General features: G+C 40.0%; 1 protein-coding gene across 1 annotated transcript in view; it reads right to left on the bottom strand.

Moving 5' to 3' along the window:
• The window catches only part of LOC126259305 (exosome RNA helicase MTR4), a 99,214-nt gene that overhangs the window by 37,176 nt on the left and 44,978 nt on the right, over positions 1 to 17,060 (bottom strand). The window contains exon 10 of the mRNA XM_049955977.1: positions 7,477 to 7,649. Coding sequence (XP_049811934.1) covers positions 7,477 to 7,649 — 173 coding nt within the window. The remainder of the gene's footprint in view (positions 1 to 7,476; positions 7,650 to 17,060) is intronic.

Here is a 17,060-nt window from a genome sequence, read left to right on the forward strand (position 1 = left end):
ACTCCCTGTATTTTACCCCTGCCACCTTCAGAATTTGAAAGAGTATTCCAGTCAATGTTGTCAAAAGATTTCTCTAAGTCTACAAATGCTAGATCATCATTTCACGATGTTGCCAACAAAATCCTTCTCCTTGTTTGAATCTCAAAACTTAAAAAAATGGTTCAAATGGCTCTGAGCACTATGGGATTCAACTGCTGAGGTCATTAGTCCCCTAGAACTTAGAACTAGTTAAACCTAAATAACCTGAGGACATCACAAACATCCATGCCCGAGGCAGGATTCGAACCTGCGACCGTAGCGGTCTTGCGGTTCCAGACTGCAGCGCCTTTAACCGCACGGCCACTTCGGCCGGCTCAAAACTTAAAAATACCTGCTGCAATTACAATACAAAATACTGCAGCACATACTAGCATAGATGAACATGGCTTAGCCAAAAAAAAGGTTATCTGAAATGGCTTCCCTCCTTAGTTTGGTTAACTGGGGTTGTGCCATATTAATTACTCTTTTCTGCACAGCTCTCTGCTGCTCAATGCCTCTTCCATTCAGTGAATAGTTATCTATTCTCATAAATCAATTAGGAGTAAAGGAGACCACACACTGAATAGTGATCAACAGGAACGGAACGGAACACAACACAACACCACACACACACACACACACACACACACACACACACACACACACCCTGTCCCTCTCCTTCGCGTGCACATGCACACACACACGCGTGCGCACGCGCTCAGGTGGACTGTGGTGAGGGGTTGTGTCAGGAGGGATGGGGGGGGGGGGGGGGGGGGAAGGAAGAACTGGGAAGCAGAAGGAGAGAGGTTGGGGAGGGGTAGCTGGTAGCTTGGAGGGAGGCAGGATAAGAATGCAGAAGGGGGAGACAGTAGATGTACGGGACAGGGATGTGACACACAGGCACCTTCCAATTCCAACTCCACTACACCAACCCTCACTAAGAACTACTAATCTTTGGAGAGAAAGACATTCCAAGAAACCCGTGTCACAACCATGGGCACCAGAATGGAACACACTTATGCCAGTCTGTTTACAAGCCATCTAGAGGAGATGACAAGAGGGGAGACTGTTGGGGAGATGTGGCTGGGAGGATTACGGGAGCTAAGGATGTATTGCAAGGATAACTCCTGTCAGCATAGTTCAGAGAAGCTGGTGTTAAAAATCTAGATGGCACAGCTTGCAAAGCTGGCATTGAACTCAATGATGATGATGGGGGTGATTGGTTTGTGGGGCACTCAACTGTGCAGTCATCAGTGCCCGTACATAGTCCCAATTTTTACACTGTCCAATTGAGCCACTATCACGAATGATGATGATGATGATGATAATGAAATGATGAGGACAACACAAACATCCAGTCCCCAGGCAGAGAAAATCCCCAACCCTGCCAGGAATTGAACCCAAGACCCTGTGATCCAAAGGCAGCAATGCTAACCAGTAGACCACAAGCTGCAGACACTGAACTCAAGCATACTGTGCTCGGCCATGTGTTCTGCTACTGGGTAGGCAACTCTGTTCGCAGCCTCAGTTTAGTGGTGTCCATTCATTCTAGTGGACAGCTTTTTGGTGCTCATGCAAACATAAAATGCTGTGCAGAAATTGCCGCAGAGTTGGTATGTGACATGGCTCTTTTCACAAGTGGCCCTGCCGCTGCTTGGTTAGGATAAGACTGTGACAGGTCTGGAGTAAGATGTACTGAGTGGGTGAGTTGGTCACATCTTGCATCTGGGTGTTCGATAGGGATATGTCCCTTACGTCAAAGAGTTGGGAGAGGGAGTGGAACAGGGCTGGATTGGAATGTTGTGTATGTTGGCTGAGTGCAGAATATCACTTTAGAAGGAGTGAGAAGAATTGTGGGTGGTATGTCCCTCATATCCGGGCATTATGATAGGTCATCGAGCCTTGGTGAAGGACATGATTCAGCAGCCCAGTTGCACCAGGCTGGAGTGATTTGGGTGATGAAGGAGGGGTTTGTTTACAACTGGTTCTTGAGGGGGGGGGGGGGTGAATAATCTATTTTTTGATGAGTAGGTTTTGGGCAGGAGGGATAGTGCCTATATGTAAAGGCCTTTGTGGTTTTTTCAGCATACTGGGCAAGGGATTTTCATAACTGCAGATTACTGTCCCTGGGTGGACAGGCTAAATGATAGCAATTGTTTGGTGTGTATGGGATGACAGCTGTCGAAATGCAGGTATTGTTAATGATCAGGAAGTTCGATATGGACAGATGTATGGGTGGAGCCATCAGAGAGATGAAGGTCAGCGTCCAAGAAGGTGGCATACTGGGTTGAGGAGGACCAGATGAAGTGGATGGAGAAGGTAGTGTTGAGGTTGTGGAGGAATGAGTGTATGGTATCTTGGCCCTGACCCAGAAAAGGGCTGCATTTTGTCAGCTGTCACCCTCTACACACCAAAAAACTGCTACCATTTAGCCTGTCTACCCAGGGACAGCAATATGCCCAGTATGCTGAAGGACCCACAAAGGCATTCACATATAAGCACTACCCCTCTGCCCGAACCCTACTCACCAAAAATATATATTATTCGCCACCCCCACAAGAACCAGTTGTAAAGGAACTTGTCCATCACCCAAATCACTTCAGCCTGGGACAACTGGGCAACTGAATCATGTCCTTCACCAAGGCTTTGATGACTTATCATAATGCCTGGATATAAGGAACATACTACCCACAATCCTTCTCACTCCTCCTAAAGTGATATTCTGCATCCAGCCAACGTACACAACATATCCCCCCCTATTCAACTACCACTCCCAACTCTTTGATGTAGGGGACATATCCCTGTGGAATAGCCAGATGCAAGACCTTCCCAATTAACCCACTCAGTAAATCTTACTCCAGACCTGTCACAGGCTTATCCTATCCCGTCAAGAGGGAGGACCACTTGTGAAAGCAGCCAGAACTAAAGAAAATCACACACACACACACACACACACACACACACACACACACACACACACACACACACACAGCTCTGCTGCAATTTCTACACAGCATTTTATGTGGGCACGAGTACTAAAAAGCTGTCCACAAGAATGAATGGACACCACTAAACTGAGGCTGAAAACAGCGTTGCCTACCCGGTGGCAGAACACAAGGCCGAACACAACATGCTCAAGTTCAATGGCAGCTTCGCAACCTGTACCATCTGCATTTTTAACCCCACCTTCTCTGAACTATGCTGACAGGAGTTATCCTTGCAATACATCCTTAGCTCCTGTAAGCCTCCTGGCTACATCTTCTCCTTAACCGTCTCCCCTCTTGTCCTCTCACTTCTTCGCAATTCATTCCTTCACCTCAACATCATTGTGCACTGCACAACTCATTAGCTCTTGAGCTCAAGTCCCATTTCTATCTGGTACACCTGGTGATTCCCCCTCCTGCATTCCAGTCCTGCACACCAGCTGTCTCCCTCTGAGCCAGCAGCTGGTCCCCACCAACCCAACCTCTCTTCCCACTTCTCACCTCTTTTTCCCTCTACCCAACCCACAAAGCACAATCCCTTACTCCAGTTCACATGCCAAACTGTAGTCCTGCCACGTGTGTTCAGCCAACACAATGTAGCTGCACAGGTGTGTGTGTGTGTGTGTGTGTGTGTGTGTGTGGTTTTCTCTAGTTCACTAAAAGATTTATTTTATCCAAAAGCCAGCAAGTTTCCATTCCTTTTTGTGTGCCTGCAGATCATTGAAGGCTTCTGCTATTCACAGGGTGGTCTCCTTTAATTCTAAATTATTTACATTTCTTGCTAACACCCTTGCCACAGTGGGAACACTGGTTCCTGTCACATCACCAAAGTTGTGTAGTGCCAGGCTTGGGTAGCACTTTCATGGGCGACTGTCCGGGTCTGCTGTGTGCTATTGTCAAGCAGGATGCAATCAGCCCAAGTGAGGCCAATTGAGGAGCTACCTGATTGAGAAGTAGAGGCTTCGGCCAGGAAAAATGACAACAGCTGGGAGAGTGGCGTCTTGATCACATGCCCCTCCATATCTGCATCCAGTGAAGCCTATCGGCTGAGGATGACAAGGTGGTCAAGTCAGAGCTATTGGGCAATCCAAGGCCCATTCAAAGAGTACTTCCCTATCATAGTTATCTATTCTCATACATACACTAGTATTCGAACATAGATTTTCTACCAATTTATTTGGTCTATAAGAGCTGTATTGACAGCAAATGCAATATTGTAAAATAGCCTACTGCAATGAATAGTAACACACAGCAACTAAATGATTATAACAGGGATTCATTACCAGAGCATATTGCCACTACTGAAGTATTCATTCACTCTGGATCTTTTGTGAAAACAAAGAATTTGTTTCAGGAGAAATTTCTAGGATGTTCAGTGCCAGAAAAAAGCACTGTACAGGAACTGATTGAAAAATGGTGATGTACAGAATCGGTTAAAAATCCACCCAGGGTGTGGCATGTTTGCACATCTTAAATAAAGAGGCAGGTGCAGGAGATTATGACAAGAAGTCGTAAGTGAACCAGGAGACTGAGTCAACAGGTTCAAGCAAGTGAGAGAAGTTGCAGATGTGGTTTAAATAATGGGACTGAAGTTAAAACCATACCAGACAAGTGTTGTACAAGAACTGATGGAGCCTGACCTGCAAGAAGAATGTGTATTTGTGTTCATGGCTGCTGATAAATGTTGTCAGTGGTGTTTTGGACCCACTATGGTTCACCATGACTGGCATGATGTGGTTCCGCCTGTATGGGTACATAAATTACCAAAACAGCTGGTATTGGTCAACAGAAAATCCATTCATGATCCACCAGGTAGCCTTGCATGATGTCAAGATTGGTGTTTGGCGTGCCATTTCCCCCGCAAGCATTATGGGGGCCATATTATGAGGGCTATCCACAAAGTACATTACGTTTTGGAATTAAAAATAAATAAAGTATTGGAAAATTTTTTATTATATACAGATGAAAGCCACACTTAAATACTACTTTTCTACATAGTTGCCATTTAAATTACGGCACTTATCGTTGCGATGGACAAGCTTGGAAATGCCTTCGTCGTAAAATTCGGCCGCCTGTGCCTTCAACCACGTGGTTACCTCTTTTGGGACAGAAAAGGTGTGATTTTTGTGGATTTCCTGGAAAGAGGCACTACAATAAACTCTCAAAGGTATTGTCAAACTCTGCACAACCTCAGAAGAGCAATACAAAACAAGCGCAGGGGAAAGTTGGGCTCAAAGATCTTGCTGATTCACGACAATGCCCGGGCCCACATGGCAAATGCCACTCGTGAAGTTATCGAATCTTTTAAGTGGGAGTTGTTTCCTCATCCGCCGTACAGTCCCGACCTGGCACCGAGCGACTTCCACTTATTCCCAGCAATGAAAAAGTGGTTGGCTATGCAGCCTTTTGATGACGACGCACAGCTTCAAGAAGAGGTAACCACGTGGTTGAAGGCACAGGCGGCTGAATTTTACGATGAAGGAATTTCCAAGCTCGTCCATCGCTACGGTAAGTGCCTTAATTTAAATGGCAACTATGTAGAAAAGTAGTATTTAAGTGTGGCTTTCATCTGTATATAATAAAAAAAATTTTCAATACTTTATTTATTTTTAATTCCAAAACGTAATGTACTTTGTGGATAGCCCTCGTATTTGAGAAGACAGTGACCACTGACATGTATTTGGGAATCCTGGAGGAGTTTTATTCAACTTGACAGAAAAGGAGAGTCAGTTATGTTACTTTCGGCAGGACGATGAACATGCCATACATCAGCTGCATCATCGTCCAATGTGCATGAGACATTTACATCACAGAGGACAATCAGCAAAGGCTTGTGGCCTTCTCGGTCACCAGACTTGTCCACTTGCAACTTTTATTTGTGAAGACTGTTAAAGGGAACAGTATACAAAACACATCCACACACAACTGAAGACCAGGATCCAGGATGTCATCAATAGTATCACAACACAAGAACTGACAAGGGTATACATGAATCTACTCAAGCATGCTCACATGTGTGCTGAATGGGCAGAGGATACTTTCAGCACCTTTGTGGCAGTAAGTAATCATATTCAATACATTACATCTCATTTCATGTTCATGTATTGACCATATGGACCAGTTTTACACACCACACCCTGTAGCTACGTAGGTTAGTTTTAAGTTAGTTAACTTGTACCAATTAAATGCAAGTCTATTGTGACCAGTTCTTAAGAAACAATTAATTTTTCAGAATTTACTAATGTGTGTTCAAAAGAAATATTAATAGTGAATATGCAGCTTTCCCACCACATGGAATATATGTTTCCCAAGTACTTCAGTGCAACAAGGAAATATCTGCACTTTATCTAGTGCACATAAAAATAAAGCTTGCAACTCTACTAATATGAAATTCTTCCAATCCATCTGTGGCATACAGCAAACCAGTGCTTAACAGTATTGGTCAAAAACAGTCTTGGTTGCAATTTTAGTTTTTTATTTTTCAACTACACATTTCGCCTTATGATCTTAATTTGGTATTTCTTAGGCCGATTCTTTGACAGTGTAGCCAAAGGGCATCGTCGAATACATCAGGCCAACATCGCCTTCATTAAACTCAGTAAAAACTTTTCTAGATGGACGTGAGTGACTCCAAGACCCGTAACGTGTTCCCATTCACAGGAGCGAGTAACAGAATAAGATCTAGAAAAGTTTTTACTGAGTTGAACGAAGACAATGTTGGCCTGATGTATTTGACAATGCCCTCTGGCTGCACTGTCTAAAGGATGAGTCTAAGAAATACCAAATTAAGATCAACCTGAATATGCCTAAATAAGGCAAAACACGTAGTTGAAAAATAGAAAACTAAAATTGTAACCAAGACTTTTTTTAACCAATACTACTAATATGATGTTATTTCTCATAGAGAATAAATAAATTATTCTGAGAATAAATTTTCTGTACCATTTACTGCTTCCATTAAAATGCTCTGTGAGAAGTAATCTGGAAGGAAAAATCTGTACTTAACACAATATTCCTCTAAGGCTATTATGGTCCAGTCCACGAATGATGGCGGTTCACGCTGGTTGAGACAAGGACGGTGATAGCACTGTTGCTGGTTCCAAGCAACAGTTGTGGTATGCGCATACACATGCTTTGCGCTTGATGAAACTGTGTACACTGAACATTATGTCTACTACTTGGTTGTGTAGAATTTGTCACTCACCACCACCATCAGCCACGACAACTCATAGCAAATGGAATAAAAATTCACTAAATAAATTGCTACAATCACGTATAACATCCGCATTGCAGACAACACTCACAGCAGAGCACAAAGAACACTTGTGAATGCTCACTGGCTATCGGAGAACGCGTGACATAGGTGTGCAGGAGAAGCCTAAATTTGGCCACCAACATTCGTGACTCCAACTATAGCAAATAAGGATTTTCCATCCAGAAGTTATATAATATGTATAGTCAACCAAGAACTAACCTTTACCATCCTTCCTGGCTGCAAGAAAGGAATGATATACTCAGGCTTTGTGAGGAATGTATGGAACTGCTTCCCTAACTGTTCCAGTTGTTGCCTGATTCTGTAATATGAAGCCACTTGGGCTTCCTTTGGAACAATAATGGAATCGTGTTCGTTCTGGAGCCTCTGTGCTTCTGTAAAAGAAAAATGAAGTGACTACAGTTACAGGACATTTCATGTTTTCAGAATAATAAATTCATTCAACAACAATACCCTGTGCTTTTTTCAGACTGAGTTTTACAACAGTTTGCTTGATTTATTTATTTTAGAAAAAGTTTCTTTTTTTCTACAGAATATTCTATCAAAAGGAATCAGACAGTTGTGACAGCAAGTCTAATGATACAACGTATACATAATTAAGCCATTGTACATTCTTTAAAGTGTAAGTTTTCACGTACATAGAATACTTTAACACTAGAATGGCAAAGCTTCTGACTTTCCAAAATGGTAAAAAGGGGTCATTTTGACACCACATAAAATATTTTTCATATTGAACTTAAACGTGTACTTTATTTTAGTATAGTTTAGTTCCTACAATTTTTAGAGTTACAACAAGAACTATTTAACTTTGTGATTAATATAGTACTTATTTACATCAACAACAAAATATCTTATGAATTTATTGTTACTAATGCTAACAAGCTTCCTAAACTGTAGTCTTTCATTTATTAACCATTTGCAGAACAGTCTAGATACAAGTAGTTTATATGGTCCACATTATACTCATATGTGTTCTACATATGGTTTTGTTCTACTTTTTACTCAAGTCATTTGAATCTGCTAGACACACTTAGCACAGGTGATTTCTGTTTTGTGTGTACACTTTCCATATACAGCTTTGTGGCCCTTCACCCAAAAGTCACTGGTTTTGTTGCCTCTGCAGAGGCTGATATGGTATGTCTTCTGCTTTCTAGATGCTTTTGTACCTGTATCCTTTTCCTTTGTCTGTTCCTCTTCTTGCTCTTTCATTCCCTTGAGTTCATTCACCAGTTGTTGTGTCAACTACTTTCTCTCTATTTTCTTGTTCATTACTGTTTTGTACATGACCCATGCATTTATTGTCACATTCCAAGATTATGTAGAAGAGATGCATCAGGCATCTCTTACAAGCAACCTTTGTAGTATAGTTTCAGTTCATTTGAACAACCATGTCTACCCCATACTTTGCTGCATTGTAGAATGTTGTAATTTCAGTTTTCTTCTTCATTTATTGATACTCCAGCATGCAATGTACTCAGAAGACTGGCATTTTTATTCTTTTTTTCCTTGGCATATAGTCATGGAGCAGTCTGTGTTGCCAGTCTGGTGCAGGACAATGGTGGAATGTATTTCAGCATTTGGCTTCTTTACATTATCAGGGCTTGTTGTTTATTGTACCAACTAATGAAGTTTTCTTTTCTTTGAGCTTCTTATCAAGCTGAAGAGACAAGCACAAGTCATCTGTCATCACAATTCTTCCTTAATTCAGAAATGGCTCCATGAGATGCAGAACGATGTATGCTACGAGTGGTTTCTTGTCTCTATTCGTGTCCTCTTTTCTGAGGAATGGGAAAGTATTACATACTAGTCCTTTAAAGCCAAGCCTTTTAAAAATGTGTGTTAATGCTAGAAATGAATTCTGAATATGTAAAATTATCAACAAGAATAGTAGTGTAATTCCTAGTTCCCCAAACAGCTCAGCGGATGCCAGCACAAGTTTGTGCAGTCAGTTATCTGTTGATAGCAAAAGTGATGTACCTGGGAGTTACACCACTATTTCAGTTACTTGTTTTTGTTCTAGTGTCATGGATGCTATATGCTACTGATGGTATATTCCACATCACCCTGCACGTTCGAAGTTGTTTTGTTTTTTAAATTAGTGAAGCAATAAGCTCAAAATGCAACAGGGATAGTGTTAGCATATCACATATATTGGCTGACAAAGAATCTGGTGACAAATAAACTTAGATGACAAGTCATGGGATACCTCCTAACATTGTGTCAGACCTCCTTTTGCCTGGCGTAGTGCAGCAACCCTATGTTGCATGGACTCAACAAGTAGCTGGAAGTTTCCTGCAGAATTACTGAGCCATGCTGCCTCTACAGCCGTCCATAATTACCGAAGTGTTGCCGGTGCAGGATTTTGTGCACGACCTGACCTCTTGTTTACGTCCCATAAATGTTCGATTGGATTCATTTTGGGCGATCTGGCTGGCCAAATCATTTGCTCAAAATGTACAGAATTGTTTTTTAGATGAAAATGTAGAAGAGGAAGAAGAGACGCAGTTTCATCCTGCCGAAGGTCTAGAAATTGTCGAAACAGAATATGAGCCACAACAATTCCAGAAGAACAGAGTAGAAAGCAAGAAAATGAGAAATGTAGGAAAAATTTATAAAACTGAAAAAGAAAATTGGTTAGAGGGAAAAAATTTAAAAATCCTAATTCCAAGGCAAGAATAAATGTTCTGAAAAAATTTCAGAGGATTCACAGAAAAAAATGCTTTTTACTCATTCTGGAACACAGGTTCTTTCACTGTCCAAAAAATTGCTGTAGAGCAGCAAAGTCCACTACTAAGCAGTATTATGTTATGCAAAGTGATAGAATATTTCCTAAAAACTTTCCAAATATCTGATTGCTGGATGACTAGGCCACTAAGAAAATTAAAGCTGGACAGTCACCAGGCTCACACAACCAGTGACAAAAATGTCCCGGTGAATAAAATACCTCATTAAAAAATGACTTATCAGTCCCATTATACAAGATCCCAGAACATGAAAAGAAAATATTTGTCAGAGGTTCTAAATATCCACTTATTATTTAACCTCTACAAGAATTACAGTGCTGAACAGGGCAAAGAACCAGTTAAAGAACATATTTATCATAGAAAATTAAATGTGTAGCGGTCTTCAGTCAGAAGACTGGTTTGATGCAGCTCTCCATGCTACTTTATCCTGTGTGAGCCTCTTCATCTCCAAATAACTACTGCAGCCTGCAGCCTTCTAAATCTGGTTACTATATTGATCCCTTGGTCTCCCTCTATGACTTTGAAACCCCCCCCCCCCCCCCACACACACACACACTTCCCTGATCCCTTGACATCAGTATCAGAATGTGTGCCATCAACTGGTCCTCTCTTTTGGTCAAATTGTGCCACAAATTTCTTGTCTCACATTTCTATTCAGTACATCTTCATTTGTTAGATGATCGACCCATCTGATCATCAACATTCTTCTGTAGCACCACATTTCGAAAGCTTCTATTCTCTTTCTGTCCCAACAATTTATTGTCCATGTTTCATTTCCATACATGGCTACACTCCAGATAAATACCTTCAGAAAAGACTTCCTAACACTTACACCTGTATTCAACATTAATAAATTTTTCTTCTTCAGAAGCGCTTCACTTGCCACTGCCAGTCTATCTTTTATATCCTCTACTTCGGCTATCATTAGTTATTTTGCTGCCCAAATATAAAAACTCATATACCACTTTAAGTGTCTTGTTTCCTCATCTTATTCCCTCAGCATCACCTGATTTAATTCAACTACATTCCATTATCCTTGTTTTGGTTTTGTTGATGTTCATCTTACATCCTCCGATCAAGACACAGTCCAATCCATTCAACTAGTCTTCCAAGTCATTTGCTGTCTGTGAAAGAATTACAGTTTCTTCTCCTTGAACTTCAATTCCTACTCGAAATTTTTCTTTGGTTTCCTTTACTGCTTGTTCAATGTACAGATTGAATAACATGGTTGATAGGCTACAACCCTGCCTCATTCCCTTCTCAATCACTGTTTTCTTTACATGCCCCTCGACTCTTATAACTGCCATCTGGTTACTGTTCAAGTTGTAAATAGGCTTTTGATCCCTGTATTTTACCACTGCTACCTTCAGAATTTCAAGTAGAGTGTTCCAGTCAACATCTTCAAAGCTTTCTCAAAGTCTACAAATGCTATAAATGTAGGTCAGTCTTTCCTCGACCTGTCTTCTATGATAAAACGTAGGGTCAGTATAGCCTTGTGTGTTCCTACATTTTTTTCAGAATCCAAGCTGATCTTCCCCAAGGTTGGTTTCTACCAGTTTTTCCATTCTTCTGTACAGAAGTCATGTTAGTACTTTGCAGCCATGACTTTCAACTGGTAGTTTGGTAATTTTCACACCTTTCAGCAACTGATTTCTTGGACTTGGAATTACTACACTCTTCTTGAATTCTGGGGGTATTTCACCTGTCTCATACATCCTGCACACCAGACTGAAGAGTTTTGTCATGGCTGGCTATCATTAGCTCTGGCAGATTATAGTCTACCCCTGGGGCCTTCTTTCAATTTAGATCTTTCAGAGCTCTGCAAAATTCTTCTCACAGTATCATATTTCCCAACTCACCTTCAGCAATGTCCACTTTCCTTTATATAATATTGCCTTTTAGGTTCATCTCCCTTGTACAGACCCTCTATATACTCCTTCCACCATTCGGCTTTCCCTTCTTTGCTTAGAACTGGTTTTCCATCTGAGCTCTTGATATTCGAACAGCTGCTTCCCTTTTCCCCAGAGGTCTCTATAATCTTCCTATAGGCAGTATCTACCTTCCCCCTAGTGAAATATTACTCTAAATCCTTAAATTTGTCTTCTAGCCATTTGTGCTTAGCCATTTTTCACCTCCTGTCAGTCTCATCTTTCAAACATTTGTATTCTCTTTCGCCTGGTTCATTACCTGCGTTTTTACATTTTCTGCTTTCTCGAATCAAATTCAATATCTCTTGTGTTATCCGCAGATTTCTATCAAGCCTTGTCTTTTCACCTATTTTATTCTTCACTGTATCATCTCTTAAAGCTACCCATTCACTTCTACTGTATTCCTTTCTCCTATTTTAGTCAACTTTTGCCGAATTCTCCCTTTGAAACTCTCAATAACATCTGGTTCTTTCAACTTATCCATGTCCCTTCTCCCTAATTTCTTACCTTTTTGAAATTTCTTCAATTTTAATCTACGGTTCATAACCAATAAATTATGGTCAGAGTCCACATCTGCTCTGGAAATGTCTTTCAATTTAAAACCTGGTTCCTAAATCTCTGACTAACCATTACATAATCAATATGAAACCTTCCAGTGTCTCCATGTCTCTTCCATGTATACTACCTTCTCTTGTGGTTCTTACACCACGTATTAGCGAAGATTAAATTGTGGTCTGTGCAAAATTCTACCAGACAGATTCCTCTTTCATTCCTTTCCCACCAGTCCATATTCACCTACTATGTTTCTTTCTCTTCCTTATCCTACTATTGAATACCAGTGCCCCATCACAAATCAATTTTCATCTCATCATATATGTCTTATATCTCTTCATCAACTGCAGAGCTAGTTGGCATATAAACTTTCCCTACTGTGGTACGCATGGGCTTCGTGTTTATCTTCGCTATGATAGTGCGGTCACTGTGCTGTTCACAGTAGCTTACCCACATTCCCATCTCCTTATTCATTATGAAACCTACTCCTGCATTACCCCTATCTGACTTTTTATTTATAACCCTGTATTCATCTGACCAGAAGTCCTGTTCCTCCTGCCACCAAACTTCACTATTTCCAACTTAATCTAATGTCAACCTATCTATTTCCCTTTCTAAATTTTCTAACCTACCTGCCTGATTAAGGGATGTAACATCCCACACTCAAATCTACAGAATGCCAGTTTTGTTTCTCTTGATGACAACATACTCCTGAGTAGTCCTCCCTATTTGATTTGAATGGGGGACTATTTTACCTCTGGAATATTTTACCCGAGAGGACACGTCATCATTTATCCACACAGCACAGCTGCATGCCCTCGGGAAAAATTATGGCTGTAGTTTCCCCTAGCTTTCAGCTGTTCACAGCACCAGCACAGCAAGGATGTTTTGGTTGATGTTACAAGGCCAAATCAGTCAGTCATCCAGACTGTTGCTCCTGCAACTACTGAAAAGGCTGATGCGCCTCTTCAGAAACTACATGTTTGTCTGCATGGAGTTCAGTCTAAATTTTCATGCTACACATTAATGGCAGATGTGTGAAATGTGATTCCTTTAGAAGTACAATAAACTTCGCAGTAGATGACCGAGAGAAGAGATAACTTAAACTTAAGCATGAACTTCACTGACAAAAGGCTGAGAAGGTAAGAGATGCTATTAAAGAAGACTCTGAAAAATCGGATTCTGATAGCTCCTATTACTACTTTTCATTTGATTTGAAAAAGTCGTTACCACTCCCAAAACTAACATTACAAAAAGCTTATTATACACATAATTTATACCTTTATAACTTAAGTTCCGAGAGTTACCAACAGGACTAGGCCACATGTACTGTTGGGATGAAACTGTGGGATTTCGAGGCTCACATGAAATCATTGCATGTTTAGTCAAACAAAAATGTAGAGCACCAACAGCAAAACACATTGTATTATACAGCGATACATGCAGAGGACGAAACTGAAACCGAAAGATGGCGTTAAATTTACTGAGGATAGTTTTGAGTGAAGATACCAATATCAAAGCCACTGATCAACAGTTTACTATCAGTGGCCATTCCTATCTTCTGAATGACTTTGGCTAAACTGAATTGTACAGTAATTGTCAACAGATGTTTTGCCCTCCTAACTGGTTTCGAGTTATCACGAATCAAAGAAAAAGAATCCTTTTCATCTTGCTGTGATGTCTGGTGAAGAGCTTTTAGTGGCAGAAAATAAGGAAACACCTTGAAAATGTTTGATAAAGAAAACCTTCTGGTTTCATGGCTAAGGATGCACTGGATTAGGTATCAGAAACTTGATCCAGTTACAATCTTTTAAAAGGAGAACATCTCTGATGAGCTTCCATTTTTCAAGTTGAACATCAAACCATCAGGAAAATGAGGATGGCTGTTATCACTAGCAAATGCACCTCTGTCTCAACTCTACAATGGACCGATGCATGCAGGGTGCAGGGACGACTGCAGTACCTTTTAGCGTACATTCTACATCCCTCGTATACATCACATGTACTACTCAAACCTTCACACGTCTCGCTCTGTTGAAGCAATGGATCACTGTTTGCTGATGATCTTAGGGATGCTGAGTAGCAGAAACTTGTGGCGGATATCAAAGTAGATGACACCGATTTCCAGTGTGTCTTTTTACATAATATACTTCTCTTAAATAAACTAAACAGTTATTCTTTTTGTTGATTATGCAAGTTTTTCCTGAACCATATGCTCAGTCTGTCTAAAGCAAAAGTTGTGTAAGTTACTCAAGTGCTTATAAGTTACTTATAAAGTGGGGACGGGAGTTTCAATGAACTTTCTCCAAATTTCAGATAAAAGAGTGAATTTATTAGTGGCAGACATTCAGCTCAGGTTGATTTTTCACGAAACAGAAAAATCCGAGAAGCTCCTGAAATTTAACCCTTGGTATAATGTAAATGATGAAAGTAAGCCCTCAAGAATGTAACCAGAGATCATTCACAGATATACTTTTTGTACCTGTGACACCCCGAGTATACATGATGGCTCTCAATTTTTCCTGTTCCTCATGTGACATGGTCCTACCACCATTTTTAGTACTTTTCATGCATTTGATTCTGTGTATTTCTTCAGGAGACGTAGCATAGCTTTGCCAAAGATAAAACAGGAGGATTATGATGACAGAGTCATCTGCTCATTTACAAGTGTAAATAGTAGGACTTCCTCTCTCCTTTAGAATGTTCACAGCTGACTTTCTTCCAGAAGATGAAAAATTGGCAACCTTCCATTTGGTTCCAATCCTAGCAATCATCTTTGTAGAGGCACTCACTTGGGCCTGCTGTGATGGATGAGGTGAGGATTAGAATAGATAAGCATCCTCCACTAATCCCTCCTTGATTCACAAAGTCTTCATCTTCACTTGTTTCTGATACAAAATCCTTATTTTTATCAGTGATGTCAATTCTGTTTCAAAGTTGTAATTCTTGAAGAGCTATAACAGCTCATCAGAGAGCCCAAGCTGATGATACATGTTCAAAAATGTCTTTCAAAGACACAGAATATTACCTGAATAACATGATATAAACTGTGGCAGATTGAATTGTGCATGTGCCAAGATGCAACAATGAACAGCAACAACTCTGTATGACTTCTTACTGGTGCCACTTCATTGTTGGATTATTTGCACATATTCAGAAAACTAATTACAGTAGTGTCAAATTGATCCATTCTACCATTCTAGGTGTATCAAATGAAATGTTGAAGAAAACAAATATTTTGTAAATTCTAACACATCATCATAAATAAGAGAAAAAACTGAAAAACGTCATAATTTCACAAACGAGTTAAAAAAATTAGATCTGACATTGAAGAAAAAAGTACGATGAGGGTCATTATATAGTAAGAAGGCATTTCACTATCAATCTGAGCCTTAGTTAGGTTCTTTTTTTAGCTTAAGAGTTTCTTTCAGGAGATAGTACAACAAGACATGTTTATTAGAATAATTTAAAAATCTATTTCATCTCTTCTCTGTCTAGGATAGTAAAATACTTCAGAAGAAAGTTGACAGTTGAGTGTTGACGAGAAAGATTTGTTTACTTCCAAGGTAAATATTGCGTAATTTAAATGGTGAGAAAACATCTCTCTAATGACCTTGAGCACTGGCATTAAAAGTCATATCACAGATGGGAAGAAAATTTGAGAAGAGAAATGGATACAAAAATTGAAAAGCTAGTGGATTCTGTGATGGGTGCAAGTGTAGTTCTTAACAGCATACAGCGATTTTGCAGTAAATTTTGAAGTGCCAGTGCGGAAAAGGCATGACCAAAAAGGAGAGTATCTTACATTACCAGCACAAGACCAACTATTTGAGAAGGAAGAAATATTAGAGTTTACAATTTCACTGATTTTTTTTTATTCTGGTATAAGAAATATCAGTTTAAAAGATAATTACCTTCATAACCTCTCTCTCTCTCTCTCTCTCTGCTGGTTGTCTGGAGCACTTATATTTGATGGATAAAACAGTATTTAATTTTCCATTTTCATTAATGAAAAATTTCATATATTATTTCTTTATTCCATTTTGCATTACAACATTTTACTCATTAGGTCTGCAATATTTCACTAGCGTAATCACTTAAGATATGGGCCGCAGCGGTATTCTGTTTCAGGTTTTTAAAATTCACTAACCTCAAAAAGCAAGTGTTTCTTAACTCTAAAGGTGACAAAGGGCTCTCCAAATGTGTTGTATGCTAATTTTCACATTAATTTGTAGTTAACACTCGGTGTGTGTGTGTGATTATTACTGTACTTACTTAAGGAGGGGAAGTGACAGTGGTACACAAAGTATTCTTTGCCACATACCCTAAGGTGCCTTGCAGTGTGTATGCTTAAATGTACATATTAATTTGGTCATTTATTACTTTCTTATTTCACTGTCAGTGCTCCTAGTAAGTGAAAATTTTCCTGTAGTGCTGTGCATACACATAAAAAGTATCTAATTTTATTTTCTCTATGTTCAACTTCTCATATTCTAGCTCTCCCTCGACCTATCTATCTTTGTCTCTCAACCTTTTTGCAATAATTAGTCATTCATTTGCA

Source organism: Schistocerca nitens, chromosome 5 (assembly GCF_023898315.1).
Source record: "Schistocerca nitens isolate TAMUIC-IGC-003100 chromosome 5, iqSchNite1.1, whole genome shotgun sequence".
In the NCBI taxonomy this organism is placed as follows: domain Eukaryota; kingdom Metazoa; phylum Arthropoda; class Insecta; order Orthoptera; family Acrididae; genus Schistocerca; species Schistocerca nitens.